Below are 21115 nucleotides of genomic sequence, written 5' to 3'. Positions count from 1 at the left end.
CTTGTTCAAATTCGCAGATGACACTAAGATGTGGGGAGAAGTGGGCATGCTAGAAGGGAGGGGCAGGCTGCAACTGGATCTGGACAGGTTATAGGGGTGGGCAGATGAGAATAAGATGGAATTCAATACTGACAAGTGCAGGGTACTGCACCTAGGGAGAAAGAACCAGCAGCATACCTACAGGCTGGGGAACTCCCTTCTCATCAGCACAGAGGCAGAAAAGGATACTGGAGTCATTATAAACTCCAAGATGAACATGGGCCGCCAATGTGGGGACGCGGTCAGGAAGGCTAACCGCACCTTGTCATACATCCACAGATGCATCACAAGCAGGTCCTAGGAGGTGATCCTCCCCCTCTATATGACATTGGTCAAGCCACAGTACTGCATCCAGTTCTGGGCACCGCACTTCAGGAGAGATGTGGACAACATTGAGAAGGTCCAGAGGGCCACTCGCATGATCAGAGGGCAGCAGGGCAGGCCCTATGAGGAGAGGCTACGGGACCTGAATCTGTTCAGCCTCCACAAGAGAAGGCTGAGAGGGGATCTGGTGGCCATCTATAAACTGGCCAAGGGAGACCAACAGGCAATGGGAGAGTCCCTGTTCCCCCGAGCACTACTGGGAGTAACAAGGAATAATGGCCATAAGTTGACCGAGAGTAGATTCAGGCTAAATGTCAGGAGGCACTACTTCACAGTCAGGGTGGCTAGGATCTGGAACCAACTTCCAAAGGAAGTGGTGCTCGCTCTTACCCTGGGGTTCTTCAAAAGGAGGCTAGATAGACACCTTGCCGGGGTCGTTTGACCCCAGCATTCTTTCCTGCCCATGGCAGGGGGTCGGGCTCGATGATCTGCTCAGGTCCCTTCTGACCCTACCAACTATGAAACTATGACTAATGGATTGATTTCCAGAGAGTAACATTCAGATTTATGATATGTAATAACAGAATTTACCCCACTGTATTCAAATATTACTTATTCTCTTCTTCTTAACTACAAAATGAATTATTTTATTATATTGTATATAGTTTTGTTAACCCTGAATATTTTAATTCAATATTCTGTATTGTACACATTAATTACAATACTCGAATTGCCTAGATGCATTTGTTAAAGCAGCAAACTATAACAATTCAGAACTATACAAAATGTTTTAAGCAGGATTTTATAGAAATCCTTTCAGTAAATAATACTGAAGATTGAAAACAGGGATATACTGGGGACATCTGTTTAGCAGTTGGGTATGTATTTTTGGTTTTATTTATTGATGTCCCAGAGTTACTGACTCTGAGTAGGACTGTCATTTACTCCTCAAGTAGACCATCTGGTTACAAGCAAGTTACTTATAGGGCAAGACACTACTTAACTAAAGGTTTCTGAATTGGACTAAGTGTGGGTTATATTAAAATTGTTCTTAAAATACTGAGATAAGCTTACAAAAGGCTTTGAATATTTTATTTTTCAAGTGGCAGAGGCAAATGAATGACTTTCTGTAGTTTTAGTTATACTGATAGTGCCTAGAATATAAGGAATATATCTTGAAATAGAAAATGCCTTATAACTATTAATTATAAAGGCTAAAGCCTGATTTGCCCACCTTTACTTATATGATATCAAGTAGCAGCTGCTATAGGTTGCATTTTTCTTTAGATTCTATTCAAGGTGAGCAATGATGTCATAAATTGTAAAAACTGTTTTCAACAGATAGTTCCCTCTAATAGTAGTGGAAATTCCGCACATGTACAGAAAAGGTTATCCCTAGATCAGAAGTAAATGCACTTCTCCAATAATTATTTGTGAGAATACTTTGGCAATAAATCCTAAATCTATAAGTTTCTCAGGTAAGCATCAGAATCCCTAGCCAAAAAAAGACAACTTTTAGCAGTAGTTTTTGGGTTACTGAGTGATGTGAGGGCGTTACATATCAGTCATGATATGTGACCATTAATGCTTCCTCAGAATCCCCAGTGATGAAATGGGGATACTGTGCAGATAGGCATGCATGTTTAAAATTATGTCATTATAGTTTCCCTTTAAAAAAAAAGTTTAAAAGAAATCTATGAACAGAACAATTAAATTGACTGTTATTCTTTCCAAAACAGCAAATCATACAAGTTGAAGAATCATTTAATCATGAAACAACATTTAAAGATTTAAGGAGTGCACTACTGAGTTACCTAGCTTTATGGAAAAAAGGATGTTATTGATGATTACCAGGAAAACCTCCAGGGAACTGTCCAAAAGGGAATTTAAAACTCAAGACTGATCATTAGCTAGAAGCAGTAATTAGCTGCTATCCCAAAACAAAACTTCTGGGTTTTTTTATTCTGCATATTCACAAATCAAGTAATCACATATATACCCTGCGTTCAATAGAAGTGGGCTTCTCAATAGAAAACTAGGAGATATTTCCTGTATTTTGTTTCATATATTTTCTCATCTTTTGAAAGGGCTTGATTTCTGAAAATAAGTCTTTTCTTGATTTTATATCTGAAGTCTCTCCAAGAGGGTTTTTTGGTGAAATACTGCTGCACAAGTGAACAATGCTAAGCACAATGTGGTATTTTTTGGGTCTATTAGTAGATTACAGTATATTGAAGTTGTAAACTCTTCAAGACCATTGTTATTATTATTGTTAGTATTGCTGGTACTACTATTACTATTATTTAGATTTATATCCCAAGCTACACAGAAAGGCTCAGAGAAGCTACGTAATTCTAATATAAATAATAATCTTAATATAACTTCTGTTCCAAAAGAGATTATAATGTAACATTCTTATATTGTAACTTCTAAGAGATAAGTAAATCAGACCTGGGTAAACCTCAAAGTAACAGACAGGTTTGGAGCTGACAGTTATTACAGTTGAGAGAGAGTTCTTCCATTGTTAGGGTTGACAACTTGAATATTAATTTGAAGGATGACCACTGAGTGCCTTAAAGCTGGCATGGTTATATGGATTGCCTTGAAATTCGCTGTACCTCATGACAGGTGTGTAGCACAGGGTTAATGATCCAAACATGGGATTGTTTGATCCCATGATACAGTTCCCATGCACCTAAAAATAACATCAATGAAGCACTCAGATTCTACCAGCTACTTTGCTCTGATCTGGCTCTGCTTCTTCCCAGTTATTTAAAATCAGCTGGTGTACAGCACCCATTTTTCTTCCGGGAAACCAATGCTGAAAATGTATTAAGGTAAAAGTGTAGTTCTCTACAATAGCACATGCTATACATACTTATGCCAAACACTGCATGCTGAGGAGGTTTCACACAGCCTTACTGAACTAATGGGACAGGCTGTGGCCACTTAACCTGAACAACTCATTTTAAATCTGAAGTCTACACTTGGCAGAAATCTGAGAAAGGTCTGTAGGCATGCTGCTATTATCAACATCTGTCAAGGATTTTTTTTCTGTTTTTTCATTTGGGAAAATGTAATCTGAGTAAAGCAGATAATTTAGAAGGAGCTCAAACTATTTGAGAAAATAAAATAAATTATACATGCAAATGACTCCTGCATGATGCTGAGGATGCAGGGGAACTGGAATGGAAAGGCTGGGAAGTGTAGTGAGTTTCAGGCTCTGGTGAAAGGAGGAGGATAAACTGGGATTGGCAATGGGGATTGAAAGTACTCAGATCAGGAGAAAGGGTGGGTATTAGATGGACTAGGACGAATTATGTTAATGGGAACATCAGACCCATTTTCACCTCCATGTGTTGCTCAAAGTATGACAGGAGCTCTCCTTATAGGACATTTAAGCCCCTCACCCTAGAAGCTGGAACCTGAGGTGGGTGAAACCTGAAAGTAATGACAATTTAAACCTCTGAAAAATGAGAAAACATAAAGTTAAGGTACACATCACCTCTGTAAGATCAGGGTCTAGTGGGGAGGGGACAAGTGTGAAGTGGAGGTAGGCTGGGCTGGGTGGATCCAGGTAAGAATGGCTGAGAAGGGGAAGTGCAGGGTCTGGCTCAGTTGGTAGCTGATTATGTAACTAAGGAGATTTGTGACACTAAGGAAATCAGACCCACAGTAAAAGGAGGATATCTTTTGCTTTCATAAAATGTTAACCTTATTAAAACTCAAACCTTAAAAACCCAGGAAATAGAATTAAGATATGCTCATAAAACCTTAATATCATCCTCTCTAGCAGTGCCCAAATATACTCAGAACACATGCATACACTTGCACTCTGCATTTGTCATTAGTACATATAACTCAGGAAATTGTCTCATGACTATTGTAGGAGAGAGTAATATTTTCTTTTGGCTAAGCCAAGGGCCATGTTACATGGCACACTTAGCACAAACATACTTAAAATGCCAGCATCTGCATGTTCAACCTAACACATGTTGTAAATAATACAATACAATAAATCTTATATTATATTGTATTATAGCAGTTATGCCTTTTTGAGCAAGGAATATTTCCATGTATAGCTAACGTGTGTTGAACTAACATGGAACTGCTCCTTGGAGATAATATGACCAAATGCAGTCCTGGGGCTGGGACCCACAAGTGGATTGTGAGTCCCAGCCCAAGAACCATGCAGAAATCACAAATTGGCTCTGATGCTGAGACTGAAAATCAGCTGATTGTTGGTCCCAGCCTTGGGACTGCACTAGAGTCTTAAACTGGCTTCAGTGCAGTCCCTGGACTGAGACCAGAAATCAGATGATTATCAGTCCCAGCTCCAGCACTCACCAAAGCCAGTTCAAGACTCCAGTGTCGTGCAGGGGCTGGGACTGATAAGTTTGTTGGTCTAGCCATAACATGGCCAGAGCTGGTTCAAGACTCCAGTGCAGTGAAGGACAATCCTTGGATGTAGGAAGTGTTACCACGTGACCACTCAGAATATATTATAACTAGGGGTCTACCAAACTCAAGGAGGCAGCTGGCAGATTGCAGAACTGGCCACCATGTTTACGGGATGAGTGCAGCAGGGCTCTCCTATGCCTTCCCCACTCCGGAAGCCCTGCCCCTTCCTGCAGATTGCCACATGGCCTGAAACCTGGCTTAATTACCCTGATGAATCCCAGGGAAGCCATTAACCCATGTGTTATTAAGCGTGGATTAATAGCTTCCCTGGGCTAAATCAGGATAAATAAGCTGTGGTTTCAGGTCATCCCCAAGCTAATCCCACCCTCTCCCTCCTTCCTCTATTTCTCATTCCATCATCTTCATAACCCTGCCTACACACCCCTCCCTCTCCCTTGGAAATCATCCTGTCTCCCTCCCTCCTCATTGTGTTATTTGCATAACCCTGCCCCCTATAGAGACATTCCTGCCCTGCACTCCAAATCGGGCTGGATCTCCTCAGAATCCAATCAGCATCCGAAGCTTTGCACATCCGTAATATACATGTTAGGCAGGAAAAATGGGGCTTTCCCACTTTCTGAACAGCAGAGCTATAAATTCTGATTTCCATGAGCAGAGAAATGAAGAAAGTTACAGTTTAAGTTTACAACATCAGAATTTCAACAGCATCTCTACTCAGAGAACTGTTGTTATGAATAGTTGGGTTGGCTGGGCTTTGCCTCTAATTTATTGCACATATACTTATTAAGCTTAAAGAAACAACACAATAGGTTGTGCATTAATGCATTAATGCACCGTATTTATGGTGCATTAAGTTTAGTACCTGTAATAACCTGTAATTGGCGCTACTGCGCAGTAGTGCCAGTACATCCAGTAGCATGGTTGTTGCCATCATGCAGTACTGTGCAGTAGAATTAGTCTACTGTGCTTTTAGCATCCTGTGTACATGCACCCAGTGAGTATAGCAAGAGAGCTTTTAATTACTGGTGGCAGGCAGTTACACATCTGAAGTGTGATATAACCATTACGTATGTTATACACCTATATTATACCATGAATAACTATAGAAACCAATCGGATTCTAATGATTCCATTAGAAAACTAGTCACCACATAGATAATCATGCAGGTGTACCCTAGTTCATTGTTTTGTGATTTGTATCAACTAGTTGCCCCCTTACATTTTAACCTCCTTTCAAACCTCCCTATATTCCTGGAATAATGTGCCATTTATCATTTTCTAGGTATAATTTGCAAGGGCTTTGAAACTCCCTACCTATTAAAGGTTGAAAATACAACTAGGGGGTTCATCTATCTAGGACCTTGCCCTGACCTACAGGGAAGATGTGAAAGTAATGGACAACTTAGGAAGAAGTGATTATAATATGATAGAATTCAAGATCCTGAGATGGTAAGCATGAGGTCAACAGAACTAAGATGCTGTATTTCAATAAGGTAGATTTCAACTGACTCAAGGAGTTAATAGGCATAGTGCCATAGGAAGACAGACTGAAGAATAAAGACAGGGCCAAAAGCTTCTAAAGGACACAGTATTGGAAGCCCAACAAAAAGCTATTTTGACACAATGGAAACACAAGAAGAATGGCAAGAGGCCAATATGGCTGCATAAGGAGCTTCTAGAATGCCTCAAAAATGCACAAAGAAAGCAGACAGACAATGGAAAAATGGGCAAGTAACCAAAGAAGTGTACTAGAAAATAGCAAGAACCTGCAGGGACAAAATGAGGAAGGCAAAGATAAAAAATAAGCTGCACCTGGTGAGTGAGATTAAAGACAACAAGAGATTCTATAAGTAAGTTGGCCAGAAAAGAAAGACCAAGGAAGCTGCAGGTCCACCATTAACTAGCCAGGGTGAATTCTTAATAGAAGATATAAAGAAGGTAGGGCTACTCAATAGCTATTTTGCCTTAGTCTCTGCAAAATAAAAAATTAAAAAAAAAATGTTGCAACCAGATACCTAGTAAAGATTATTTGGATAAGGAAGGGTATACACTGAGGGAAGAGATAACAAAAGAAACAGTCAGAGAGCTTTTGATGGGTCTGAATACATTCAAGTCAGCAAGGCCTGATGAATTTCATCCCAAGATACTGAAGGAACTGACAGAGATCTTGGAGTCCGTGGCAATAATATTTAAGGAGTCATGAGAGATGGATGAGGTACCAGAGGACTGTAAAGGGCCAACATAGTACCTCTGTTTAGAAAAGGTCAAAAGGATGACCCAGGGAACTACAGACCAATTAGCCTTACCTCCACACCTGGGAAGTTATTGGAGTATATCATAAAGAAGTCCATTTACAAGCATCTGGGGCATGTCTACAGGAGATGCTAACTGAACAGTAGCCTAATAATAATGCACAGTACCACATCACAGCACATACAGTGCTAATATGCTACCACATAGTATTATTAGGCTACTACACAGCAGCATCACTAAAAAGGCGCTCACCAGCACTACTGTGTAGTACTTGATTATACAAGTACTAAATTAAATGCACAGTAACCACTGTATATTAATGAATGTGTAGATGCGCCCTAGAAGAGGAAAGGCTGATCACAAGTAGCCAACATGGATTCACAAAGAATAAATCAAGCCAAACAAACTTGATCTCTTTCTTTGACAAAGTAATTACTTGGGAAGATGAAGGGAATGCTGTGGATATAGTATATCTGGACTTCAGCAGAGCCTTTGACAAAGTCCCAAATGACCTTCTCATAAATAAATTGGAAAAATGTGGGCTAGGCAAAACTGGTAGAAGGTTGATAGACAATTGGCTCAACAGCTGCAAGGAAAGGGTAATTATAAATGGATCCATGTTAGAATGGCAGAAGTGTTTCAAGTAGAGTCCCACAGGGGTCTGCCCAGGGCTGTTCAATGTGTTTATTAATTATTTGGATGCTGGAATTGAGTTTCTTGGGCAAATCTGCAGATGACAAAACTGGGAAGGACTGCAAACGCTTTAGAGAACAGGAGTGCAATTCAGAAGGATCCTGGCAGACTTAAAAGCTAGGCTAGAGCTAACAGGATGAAGTTCAATGCTGATGAATGCAAAATGAACAATAAAAAAAAAATACAGCTACAAAATGGGTGACACCTGGCCACATGGAAGCACTTCAGAGAAGGATCTGGGAATCTTGGTAGATCATAGACACTACGTGGGTCTTCAGTGTGATATAGCTGCACAAAAGGCAAATGTGGTTTTGGGAGGCATCATCAGAAGCATTAGGTGCAAGACACAGGAGGTGATAGTGTCCCTTTAGTCAGTACTGGTTAGGCCTCATCTACAGTACTGTGTGTAGGTTTGGGCTCCACATTTTAAAAAGGACATGGAGGAGTTAGAGAGGATCCAGAGGCAGGCAACCAAAATGATAAAGGGCTTGGAAGGCAAGTTATATGAGGAGAAGCTGAAGGAAATAGGCATATTCAGTTTGCCATTACTTATGCATTATTCTGGAAAAACATTGAGTTTATGATGACATCAGAAGAAGTAGTAATCTGCAAAAAGGGTGCTTTAGAAGGGATATGATATCAGTTTTCAAATATCTAAAGGGCTGCCATAAAGAGGGAACTCACTTTTTCTGTTGTTGCAAAGAGTAGGATATGGACCAATGGCTTGAAGTTGCAGCAAAGTAGGTTTATCTTGGATATCAGGAAGGACTTTTTAACTTTACACAACAGAGACAGTGGAACAGACTGCCTAGGGAAGTGCAGAGGTCTTTAAAATGAGGTTGGATAAGCATTAATCAGGGACAATTTAGGAGTAACTATGTTCATGCTATACTATGGATATTTCCTTTGTTTCTGGGCCTTGCTGGTTGCCACATGGGGCCAGGAAGGATATATGTTTCCTCTCCTGATGCTGTGCGCGCCAGTGGGGGAGAGGGGTAGAGTTTGCCTTCTTTAAAAGTTCTGTGTGTTGGCTGTAGCCAAGGCTGGGAATTTTAACTGGGGTGTGCCAGTGCTCTTTTAAACCTGCAGATTCCTGGTTAGAATTTTGTATTTCTACTCAGAGTCAGCAATTCTATATTTGGGGTCAGGAAGGAATTTTACCCTATGGTCAGCATGGGCGACTGGTGCCATCTGAGTCGGGGGGGTACATGCCCCCCCAGTGACCAGACAGTGGCTTGGGGGCGGGGCGCGGAGGGAGGGTCCCCCCCGTGGCCGATCGCACTCGCCTGAAAGCAGCCACGGAGCTCCTGGAAGCGGCCACAGCCATAGCTGCTTTCGGGAGCACTGCAGCCACTTCATCCAGCACTTCATTCTGGCCAGTGCTCACAGGGTGGGTACTGGCGCTCCTGCCTGCCCCCCCACCTGTCACCTAAGTGGGATGCACTGGCTGACAGGGGGTGTACCAGCGCTCTCAGGGGGTGCACATGCACTCCCGTGCACCCCCTACGCGTCGCCACTGATGGTCAGATTGGTATGGACTGTGGCAGTTTTTGGCTTCCTCTGCAATGGGGGGCATGGCCCTCTTCCTTAGATCTCTCAAGAGTATTTTAACAACCTTTGCAGCAGCAGGATGCTGGCCACCATGGTCCCCCTGCTTTATCTGCAGTAGGTTAGGTTGTTGTATCTTGTAGTTATATCAGTATTGGCTATGTAGTTTTGCTAAAATGTTAAACAATGGATTTATATAGGATGGTTTGGATAGGGGTGATTCTGCCTCAGGCAGGAGGTTGGAGTAGATGATCTCTGGGGGTCCCTTCCAGCCCTATTTTTCTATGACTCTATATTTTTGGCAGCCCAGCTGAGCCTGCTATTAGCTTCTAGAAAGAGAGAGAATGACGGGGATGGTACTTGGTTAGAAGCTGAAACTTTGGAAAGGAGAAGGATGTGGTCAGGCCGTTTAAATGCCTGTGACAGGCACTCTGTAGGGGATGGGAATGGATGGGTGGGAAATGGGAATGGATGGGTGGGATAGGATAGGAAGTGGGTGGGAAGTGGGAAAAGGCTTCTTGTAACCCGATGCAAGTGGTAGCTGGGAAGTATGGATGGGATTGGTCTTCAGGTTTGCTTGTGTGGGAGTTCAGAGAGGTATGTGGTAGTTATGGGAGAGGAGGAATTGAAGATCTCCAGTTTTGTGATATTCTTTGGGGAATTCTCTCTGTGCGTTGTTTGTTCATTTAAGATAGTCTGAGCCTTTTGCATAGGGTGAATATAAAACTAAATAAAAATTAAACTAAAAAGGGGGGTGAAGGGAAAGGGAGGCCTGCAAAAACAAGCCATGCTGAGCCAAATTTCTGCAAAGCCTAAGCAAGACAGTGTTAGAGACACAGAGCTTCTAGTCTATCCAGCAACTATCTCATTCAAAAGGATTAGCTATCTTTAACATACTTAAATGACTTGTTTTCTTTTGATTGTTTCCTAATATCCACAATTCTTCATGTATGTTTAAAGCTAACTAGCCCAATATGAAATTGTTTTTAATTTTACATTAACAAAAGAGATGAATTCAGTTATTACTGTTGATGACATATTTAAGTAATTAAATAATAATGAGTGCTTTTTCAGTTTTCAAGCTATGCACAATCCTCTCTGGATCTTGTGTAGTTTTAAAAAGGTACTTAATGCCAGTTAAGTTGAAAATGGTCAAGTGTCTCCTGGCCTGTAGTAAGAAAGAGGAAATGTCCATCAGAAGAGTTTGTGAAAAACATAGAAAGTATCATTAATGTTCACCAGGTTAGTTTGGTTTGAATTTCAGTATTCAAATAGTATATTTAGTAATATTACTCAGCATGGGCTATATATTGCCCACTTTAAGCATGGGAATACTTGTTTATGATCCAAACTTTTAAATCTAATAGAATATTTGGATTTTTGATCTTGTCATCTGTCCCTCCCTTCCTTCTCAGTCTTTGGTATTCCAATGACTCTAGTTGATACATTGCTCTGTGCATGCCCTTTCACAGCATCTGATGAAGTGAATTTAGGCTTACAAAAGCTTATGCTATACATCTCTGATTTATGTATTCTATAAGGTGCAAATCTGCCTTGAATTCTGCAGGTCACACCTCAACATCGTTAGCTCTAAGAAGCTATCTCATTGTACTTCTTTTTTCTTGCTTATATTCTCTTTACTAAACAATTTAGTTTAAGTTTAGTTGTCAGTTTATTCACATTACTTCTTGGCTTCAGTTAAATTACTTATATGAATAAGGTGACGAATAACATTTTCTTGCATACAGTCCACACTGGAATATAATACTCCCTTTTTCCTAAGTTCTGGCTCCATAGAGCATGGACAGAGTCTAATCTTCAGCTGCACCATGAGGGACACTGTGAGCAGGTGTGTCAGCATCAGGACCTCTAAAAAGCAGGCATGCAGCTGGAAATTCCAGCTGTACATTCACTTTAAGTTCCTATGCCAGGAAACAACACCTGGTAGTGGGGTATTCCCAGCTCCCCAGCTGCTGTTTCCATGTGCTTGGTGGTACAGCTAGGGAGCTGGGAGCTTTCTGCACATGCCCTTGGCTTTTGATACAGGGTTCCAGATGCTGGCAGGTGGCAGTGGTGCAACTGGGTTTTGAGCAATGTTATACCCCATTCCCACTTTATGCACACAGTACTCTGTTACACTGACAGAGCCAATTACAGTTTCCATACACTGTCCTTTGGACCCCCACCAAACATGGTTTTCCTTTTCAGTTATACAGCTCTAGGTTAAAGCCCAGCCATGGACATATGGGGTGTTTGAAGCACTTCAAGTACCTTTAAAGCTTAAAACATCCCACAGATGCTCCTGTAGATGCTCTGCTTTTACTGCCTGCCCCCACCTTGGGCTGGGGGGGGAACAATATAACAGCCACTGAGTGCTCTTCTGTATATTCAGCTGTCCTCAGGAACCTCCAGTAACAAAAAGGTTTGCAGGGATTCCTGCTCTCTAGCCCCCTGGCTGGAGAGCATTAGAACTGCATGTCTTCATGGCCATTAGGAAGTACAGACAGTCCTCGACTTACATTTCAAATTACGTTTCACAATTACAATGTTTGTAAATTGACACCCTGTTTCAACTTTCTGACATCAGTTTTGACTTTACAACGCTTGATCCGATGCGATGTCATGCCAGCGAACAAGTTCGCTGAATCGCCTATCTCCCTGGAGAACGTCTGTCCAAACTTCCTTGCACACTTTCTTTAAGAAAGCAGACAAGGCTCCAGAAAACCCTACAGCCAAGACTCCTGAGAAGACTCCAGCCAAGAGCCCTTCAAAAAGTCCAGTAAAGTCACCTCAAAAAAGCCCTTCCAAATCAATATGATTGCTATTTACAATAGAAATACATTAATGTAGCTATATTACTCATCTATAATTGATTGAGTACAAAATTCTGGGTTATTTTTGGTGAAAATAGGGTATTGGGCCTTGGTTCAGGAACCAATCCACCATTTATAACGTTGTTTCCTATGGGAAAATTAGTTCCGAGTTACACCGTTTCGACTTAAGATATGGTTTTCAGGAACCAATTGTGTTGTAAGTCCGAGGACTGCCTGTATCCAGGGGTGAGGGGCACACATCTGCATGGAGCTGACGTGCGCTGGATTTCAAGTGCTTCAAATGGGTGCCCATCCATACCCCAAATGGTTCATGCAAAGAGACCCCTGAAAGAATCCTTTTTATTTGGACGTTGTTTTCTGTCTCATAGAACTGATATTACCTCTTTAATAGAGTTTAAAGGACAACTAGCAATGTGGTATTACAAAGATAACATTAACCTTGTTGCTGAACTGAAAAGTAGTGTTTTTATAAATAAACTTGGATAACATCCTAGACTCCTGTTTACTCATAGCAGGGATTTCTTTAGAGAAAAAGCTGCACAGACCTTGGTAAAAATGGAAGTTGCTAACCACTGCAGAATACACAACTGAGATCTTCCGTTCAATAGAAATTCCATCTTTTCCACCTTTTTATTTTGACTAATGAGAGACAATGTATATCACAGGCTCTGTTCATTTTATTCAGGGGTTGGCTTAAAAGAGATGACACACAGGACAAAAGAATCCAGATTTTGTAGATAATCTCATTTTACAATAGACGTTGAAAGAATAGGAATGTGAGAGGAAAGGATTTCTAAAGGTAATAGCCTTAATTGGACCAACTGTGTAGTTCAGATAGAGTTAGACAAACTTTTAAATGCAAGATATTCTTCATCAAAATGTCTTGCATTCAAAAACTCCTCTAACTCTATCCCAACTACACAGTTGGTCCAATGAAAGAGATCACCCTAAGAAATCCTTGCCTTTCACATAACCTCTGGAACATCAAGGCTATCACACCAGTCTTACAGTACTAAATAAGAATGCATATTTATATGTAAGTGGCTAATAGGTAACAGTCACAGCAGATGGCAACACACAACTTAATCTTCAAATAGCACTGTTTTGTAACACAAACTGTGTTATTCATGGATTTATTGCTTCTAAACTTCTCTATTGCTGTGTTTTCTCACTGGGAAAAATATCATAATTTAAGAATGGGTTAATAATTTCATTTTTTCTCCCACACTAGAACATACATATCACTATATACAAATAATGGACCAAAATTAAGATACAGTTGAAAACGACTGCAGGTCCTGTATAATACCCTTTTAATGAAATTAATTTAAATATGAAAGCCTATTATTTTAATAGGATTCTCACCAATGGAAAAATAACTGGTGATGAAATGGGAAGTGGCAAATGATAAGGAATGGGACCCATTACTTGTTGCTAAATCAAAATTTGCCATGTGATATAAGTTTTATTAATTTTGAGTTTGGAACTGCAGCTATACATTTAGCAAATATGTTATCAAACAATACTGATGCTGCTTACATTTTTCAACAACAATACTGCAAAACTAAAGAACTGTTTGTTGGCAGATAGGGGTTTGATGTTTGCATAGTAACTCAAAGTCAACAAGTCATGGTGATGGATACTAAATACATCTTTGTGTAATTAAATATAAAATTAGAGTTGGATTACAAACTATGGAACCAAGTCTGCAAATACATATTCATGTGAACAGAATTTATTCCTACATGCAGTCCACTAAATTCAGTAGAACAGTTCCTGTGAATAGGAAATGCATGTGAATAAAGATTTCCAGGACTGGACTCTGAGTTTGAGTCAAACTTATTTGAGTCAAACTTATTTAAAAAAAAATCTATAAAGGAAATAGGTAAGATTATATCAAAGGGCGTAATTGGTGCTTTTGGCATCATTATCCTATGCAACCATATTGTACCGGAACACGTGTATTAGGAGTAGCTTAGAATAATTTTGCTTTTTCTCCTCCTCCATATTTGTAGGCAATATTGTATCAATATGAATTTCATAGATTTCATAGACATCAGGGCTGGAAGGGACCTTGGAAGATCATCGAGTCCAGCCCCCCGCCCAAAGGGCAGGAAGTCAGCTGGGATCACAGGATCCCAGCAAGATAAGCATCCAGTTTCATCTTGAAGGTGTTCAATGAAGGTGCTTGAATCACCTCCGGTGGCAGGCTGTTCCAGACCTTGGGGGCTCGGACTGTAAAGAAATTCTTCCTTATGTCCAGCCTGAAACGATCTTGAAGTAGTTTGTGACCATTCGACCTCGTCATCCCTTGGGGCGCTCTGGTGAACAAACGTTCCCCCAGATGCTGGTGGTCACCCCTGATAAACTTGTAGGTGGCCATCAGATCACCCCTGAGCCTGCGCTTTTTCAGGCTAAAGAGCCCCAGGGCTCTCAGCCTGTCATCATAGGGTCTGCTTCCCCAACCTCTGATCATGCGCATGGCTCTTCTCTGGACTCTCTCAAGCTTCTCCACATCCTTTTTGAATTGTGGAGCCCAAAACCTCGCTCCAGGAGGGCGGACGCTTTCGGCGGTTGCTCCCGGTGGCTGGGCCGGGTGCCGCATCTACAATATTGCCAGGAAAGGTTCGCGGAGATTTTCGGGGACACGTTTTTCAGGACCCTAAATGCCCATCTTCGGTTCCAGGAGGGCGGCCTGCGGATCTTCCGGGGCACGACTGTGCTGCAGGAGGAGGTCAAGCCTGAGTTTGGGTCCATGTCGACTGGAGCTCCGGCCCTGGCGTGGACCGGGCGGCCAGGCCAGGCGAGAGTTCCAGGAGCCCGGCCACGATTCCGGCTTCTCCCCGGTGCCCGGCCCGGAGGTTGGGGAGGCCCAGGGGCCTTCTGCGCGGGCGGCGGGCTGCTCCCGCGGGGGAGCTGAGCCGAGCCGGGGCCCGGGAGGTTGAATTACTAAATGTTAAATATTAATTAAGTGTGAATAATTACAACATTAATTCACTGCTATCTATTTTTATAGTCAACAGCAACAGTGTTTCAAAAGGTTAAACTCTTTACCATAATACTTTTGTTGAGGTAATATTGTACAAATACAACATGAATGATATTAATTACATTTTTCTTACTGTGATTCAATTCCCCTTACACTTTTCTCAATGGGTTTTGTAGCATGCAACTTAAACAGATCAGCATGTCTTTCAAACAGGAAAGATCAAATGACATTCCTCAATATAAAAGCATTCAAACTGATTTAGGGCTAACTTTCACCTTCCAACACACAGATAGATCCACTTACCTCGGTGAGAGCTGTACAAGTGTACACAATAGAATTTGGATCCAAGATATTCAAGGGAACATACCTGATTTTTTCATTAATACTACTTTCTTCCTCAGGTCTTTGCAGAGGTTCTTTTCGGTTATTTGCAGACATATGTAGCTCAGACAAAATTAAAAAATTTGATTTTCCTTTCACAGAAGGATTATGATGCACAGGAACAATGGGATGACCTGTTTCAAAAAAGTCAGCTGCAGGATATAAAAAAATGAAAAATGAATTCAACTTTCAAATCTAAACATGATTTGTATGATAACGTTTTGCTATTTACTGTACATTTTTCAAAATTTGAAAATTCAAAACCATTTCAAAATGCCTTTTAAAATTCAATTATGTTTTAAAGGCAAAGTGCAACAAGCCTGGTAAAGTATTAAGGATAGAAAATAGGATCTATTTATACATATGTGTGCTAGGGGTGCACTGATAGATTTCTGGGGCTGATACTGATAGCCGATATTTAAGAAGGTATATCGGCCAATACTGATCCAATTTCCGATACAGCTACCTCCAGTTGGTAAGTCCGGTGTGGTGGAAGGGGAGGGGGAGGGGAAAGGTGGTGGAGGAGGCAGATCAACACCCTCCATGGTGAAGGAGGGTGCAGGGGCAGGCAATGCCTGGGCAGGGCAGGTGGGGAGGCCGGAGCTTTAGCTTGGGGGGAGATCCAGCTCCTGCTAGCACCCCGGGAGGGCATGGCAGGCGTGTGCCCCCTGGATCTGCGCAGGGTGGGGTGGGGCAGGCTACAACTGGGGCTACGCAGGGCTCTTCTTGGCAGGGGCTGGGCTCACAGTGGGTGCTAGTGGTGCTGGGAGGATGTTGCATCCACCCGAAATTTTGCTGCTTCTTCACTCCCAGCACTGCCACTGTCAGCCGCCTAGCGCAACCCTAGGTCTTCCCGGCACATGGGTGGAGGCAGGGCATAGAGCCAGGACTGTGCCGGGCAGCTGGCAGCACTGGGAGTGGAGTGGCGGCGAAATGGGTTGAATGCAACATCCTTCCAGTGCTGCCAGTGCCCACTCTGAACCCAGCCCCTGCCAAGAAGAGCCCCGCGCAGCCCCAGCTGCAGCCTGCCCTGTCCCACCCCATGCAGATCCAGGGGGCACATGCCCCCCCATGTCGCCCCAGGATGCAAGAAGGCAGCAGGAGCTGCCTTTCCCCCATTAGCTGTGGCTCTGGCCCCTCCCCCACCTGAGCAGCGCCTGCCCCTGCCTCTTCCCTCACCATGGGGGGAATTGATTTGTTCCCCCATGCCCCTTCCATCCCCTCTCCCCTTCCACCACACTGGACTTACCAGCTGAAGGCAGCTTTCCACGCTGCTGGCTGTGCCCCTCACTGCCCAAGTGAAGCACTGCGGCTGCATGCAGCATGGGCATTTATCACTCAAATTATTGGCCTCATCGGGCTGATATCCAAAACAGCCAGTTTTCTTTATATTGGTACCGATCTGATACCGGACCGATGTATCAGTGTACCTCAAATATGTGCACAATTTTTCATGCAGAAATACTGGAAGCAACATTAAAGCAAAAATTTATGAAAAAGTCAGAAGAACATAGTTTTTTAGAAATGCTTTTTAAGTTATTAATTGATTCAGGGTAACAAAAGTATCATTAAAATATAACCAATGAAAACAATTATTAATAATTTATCTTCTAACATTTGTGATTATGAGGAAAATGAATATATAAATTTTCTTGTAAAAATAGTTACATTTTCTGGATCAAAGAAAAAATAAAGTTTTTGAAGGCTTGTCACTTTGGCCTACACTGCAGTGCAGTCTGTATATTAGGTCAAACACAGCAGCTGTTTAGAAGAATATAGTAATATCACAGGACAGGTCAGGACAAGCTATAAAGCAGAGTAACTTTATTCAATTTAAAGAGCAAAAGATATTTACCATATTTACTTAAATCTAAGATGACCCTGAATTTAAGATGACCCCCCCCAGTAATTACACCTTATCCATGAAAAATTTGTAAATTTGTTATTTCATAGATTTCATAGACATCAGGGCTGGAAGGGACCTCGGAAGATCATCGAGTCCAGGCCCCCGCCCAAAGGGCAGGAAATCAGCTGGGGTCATAGGATCCCAGCAAGATAAGCATCCAGTTTCATCTTGAAGGTGTTCAATGAAGGCGCTTGAACCACCTCCGGTGGCAGGCTGTTCCAGACCTTGGGGGCTCAGACAGTAAAGAAGTTCTTCCTTATGTCCAGCCTGAAACGATCTTGAAGTAGTTTGTGACCATTAAACCTCGTCATCCCTTGGGGCGCTCTGGTGAACAAACGTTCCCCCAGATGCTGGTGGTCACCCCTGATAAACTTGTAGGTGGCCATCAGATCACCCCTGAGCCTGCGCTTTTTCAGGCTAAAGAGCCCCAGGGCTCTCAGCCTGTCATCGTAGGGTCTGCTTCCCTGACCTCTGATCATGCGCGTGGCTCTTCTCTGGACTCTCTCAAGCTTCTCCACATCCTTTTTGAATTGTGGAGCCCAAAACTGGACACAGTACTCCAGCTGCGGCCTCACTAAGGCCGAGTACAGGGGGAGAATGATGTCCCGGGATTTGCTTGAGAAGCATCTATGGATGCAAGCCAGTGTTTTGGTCGCTTTACTAGCCGCCGCATCGCATTGCAGGCTCATGTTCATCTTGTGGTCAATGATGACCCCCCAAGTCTCTTTCTTCCATAGTGCTAGCCAACATAGCACTGCTGAGCCTATAAGGATGCTGCGGGTTTTTTTTTCCCAAGGTGGAGAACCTTGCATTTATCGGCGTTGAACATCATCAGATTCTCGTCCGCCCACTTGCTGAGCCTGTCCAGGTCAGCCTGGATCACCTGCCTGTCTTCTGGTGTGGATGCTTTGCCCCAAAGTTTGGTGTCATCGGCGAACTTGGCCAGTCCGCTTCTGACTCCAGTGTCCACATCATTAATGAAGATGTTGAACAGTATGGGTCCAAGGACAGAGCCTTGGGGGACCCCACTAATTTTCCATGTATACAATCTAATTGGAGGGTTGCCTTTAACTCATCCCTGCAGGACAGGCAGACAGTGTGGAGATCAAGCGGCTTGCCTTGGGCTTGTGTGTGTCCTCCTGCCACCTCTGCCCCTTGCCTGCCCTGCCACAGCTTTGAGTCCCACTTTTCCCCAGTCCCTGCTCCTGCCTCCTATTCCACCCCCCAGCCTCTGCTCCACACTGGCAGGCTCAACCCCCATTCTAGGGCACTGAGCACAGCCCCAGCCCAGTCCCCATAGCAGCTTTAGGGGCTGGCTGGGCCCATACTCAGTGCCTCAGGCTGCAGCGTGCAAAAAGCCAAGATTCAAAAGTACAGAGGGGGAAGGAGGGAGAGAGGTGGGTAGGGGAGCAGAAACTATGTAGGGGAAGATGGCAAGGTGCAGAAGCAGGGGATGGTGGGTTACAGATAGCAACTGCAACTACAGCTGTGACTATGGCCCTGGGTCCAGGTAGGGGCTGGAGCCCAAGTCACAGCAACTGCCTGCTTTCCACCCCCTTACGCAATTCTAAAATGAGGGGGTTTTCCACCCTCTCCCTGCCATGTTAAATGGGAGGAAAAAAACTGCATCTTAGAATCTAATAAATATGGTATTGTAGGCAGAATGTAACTACCTAATCAGGAATTTGTAGAGGATGCCAGGATAAATATTTCTGGCCTTGTGAAAAGTACCTTGGGATTTTTAATTATCACAAAGTAGCTATCTGGCACTTAGATTTTAATGCCTTATTCAAGAGACAACACCTTCAACTGAACAGTAACTATTAATGCAGAGGCATTCAGAACAGTACAACTTATTGAATCATCATAATCCAAGTGATACCTTCAAATATGGATCAGGCTTATTATGCTTTTGGCTTGATGCTGAGTGGCTGAGAGCCATTCAGCTCACATCCATCTTAATGTGATCTATCTGAGCAAATGTGCAGGTTTTTTCTCTGCTCTGCTGGTGAGAGCAGGGGGAGGGGCGATTGTAGGCAAGGAGCTGCAGGCAGGTAAGTGTGCCTGCACTCACCCTGGGAACTGCAGATAGCTAAGTCTGGGTATGGGGGCTGCAGCTGCAGCAAGGGGCGGGGGAGGCGGAGTTGCCTGCTCCCTCCAGTGGGGGAAGGGGGCTGGGGGGCCTTTTGAGGGCTGTGGCTGGGCTGGCAGCACAGGGGCTGGTCCCTGTGCTTGCAGGGGTGGAGCAGCCAAGAGACGCTGCAGGGGGGAGGGGGAGGTGGGCTGTGGTCAGACATCCTGGCGTGGCACAGTGCAGCAGCCTCAGCCAAGAGGGGGGGGTGCCACAAGCCTCTCCTCGTCTTTCCTCCAGCTCATGCCAGGTCCAGACTCACTCTGAGTCACCATGCTCTGGCCTGGTTAGGATGGGGGCAGCTGGGGCCCCTCCAGCAAGGCTGTAGGGAACAGGGGGCTGCAGGCTGGGAGTGAGGGGCAATGGCAGGGCTGCCTCTCCCAGGGTGCGTGCAGCGGTGGGAGCACCCCGGCACCCCTGGATGAGCTACCCAGGCTCTGGCCATCCCACCACCCACCCTGGGGCCCCATTCACCCCAGCCCCTCCCTCACTGTGGAGGTCTTGATCGGCACCCCCCACCCCTACCTGCTGGGCACTGTGTGGGTGCACACAAGCTCAGCCCCCACAAATAATATTTTCTCCCTCCACCTATGGTCTTTGGGAACTTTTGCCCCCTAGGATTAATTTTTTGCATGTTGGACTGGGTTGATTCAGCCCAGCTCTGCCCCTGGGGTTGTCAGTAGGGGGAAGGAGGAAGTGAAGGGAGGGAGCAGCTTGAGCTACAGGAAGGGGTGTGCTGTCTGGCTGGAGCTGGATGGGTGGAGGTGGAAAAGAGCTACCCCTGCCTTGCGGACCCCAGCTGGGGTACTGGAGGGGACCCCGGCCAGGCCCACAAAGTGAAGGGGCTCTGGTTCCACCCCCACCTCCCTCCAGTTCAGGTTGGGCAAAGCAGAGGCAGGGAAGCAAGCGGGGGAGAGGGTCTGTTACAACCCCACCCCACTCCACCTCCAACCAGGCAGCAAACTGCAGCTGGCAGCTGGGAGCTGTTTCCTCCCTTCACCTTCTCCTCCCTCTGCTGACAGCCCTGGATCTGGGAGGGAGGGAGGAGCTGGGGAGAAGGATGGTGCAGGCAGGCTCCATCCTGATGTCATAGAATCATAGAAGTAGGGTTGGAAGGGACCTTGTAGATCTTCAAGTCCGACCCCCTGCCTGGGCAGGAGGAAACTGGGCTCAAATGACCCCAGCCAGGTAGGCATCAAGCCTCTTCTTAAAGACCCCCAGGGTAGGAGCCAGCACCACTTCCCTTGGAAGTTGGTTCCAGATCCTAGCCACCCTAACTGTGAAGTAGTTCTTCCAGATGTCTAATCTAAACCTACTCTCCAACAACTTGTGGCTGTTATTCCTTGTTATCCCTGGGGGCACTAGGGGAAACAAGGTCTCCCCCAAACCCTTCTGGTCCCCCCTAGTGAGTTTACAGACGGTCACCAGGTCCCCCCTAAGCCTTCTGTTCTGGAGGCTGAACAGGTTCAGGTCCTGTAGCCTCTCAGTGTAGGGTCTGCCCTGCTGTCCCCAGATCATGAGGGTGGCCCTCCTCTGGACCCTCTCGATGTTGTCCACATCCCTCTTGAAGTGGGGTGCCCAGAACTGGACACAGT

General features: G+C 44.2%; 1 protein-coding gene across 2 annotated transcripts in view; it reads right to left on the bottom strand.

The window, feature by feature from the left end:
• PPP1R42 (protein phosphatase 1 regulatory subunit 42) overlaps window positions 1–21115 on the bottom strand; it is a 57025-nt gene that overhangs the window by 14489 nt on the left and 21421 nt on the right. For both annotated transcript variants that reach the window (XM_014522328.2, XM_025210246.1), the window contains exon 8: window positions 15470–15635. In XM_014522328.2, the coding sequence (XP_014377814.1) occupies window positions 15470–15635 (166 nt within the window). The remainder of the gene's footprint in view (window positions 1–15469; window positions 15636–21115) is intronic.

This window comes from Alligator sinensis, unplaced genomic scaffold, assembly GCF_000455745.1.
Source record: "Alligator sinensis unplaced genomic scaffold, ASM45574v1 scaffold1102_1, whole genome shotgun sequence".
NCBI classification, from domain to species: domain Eukaryota; kingdom Metazoa; phylum Chordata; order Crocodylia; family Alligatoridae; genus Alligator; species Alligator sinensis.
Note: the sequence above shows the minus strand (reverse complement) of the source record. Positions and strands in the feature narration are given on the sequence as shown.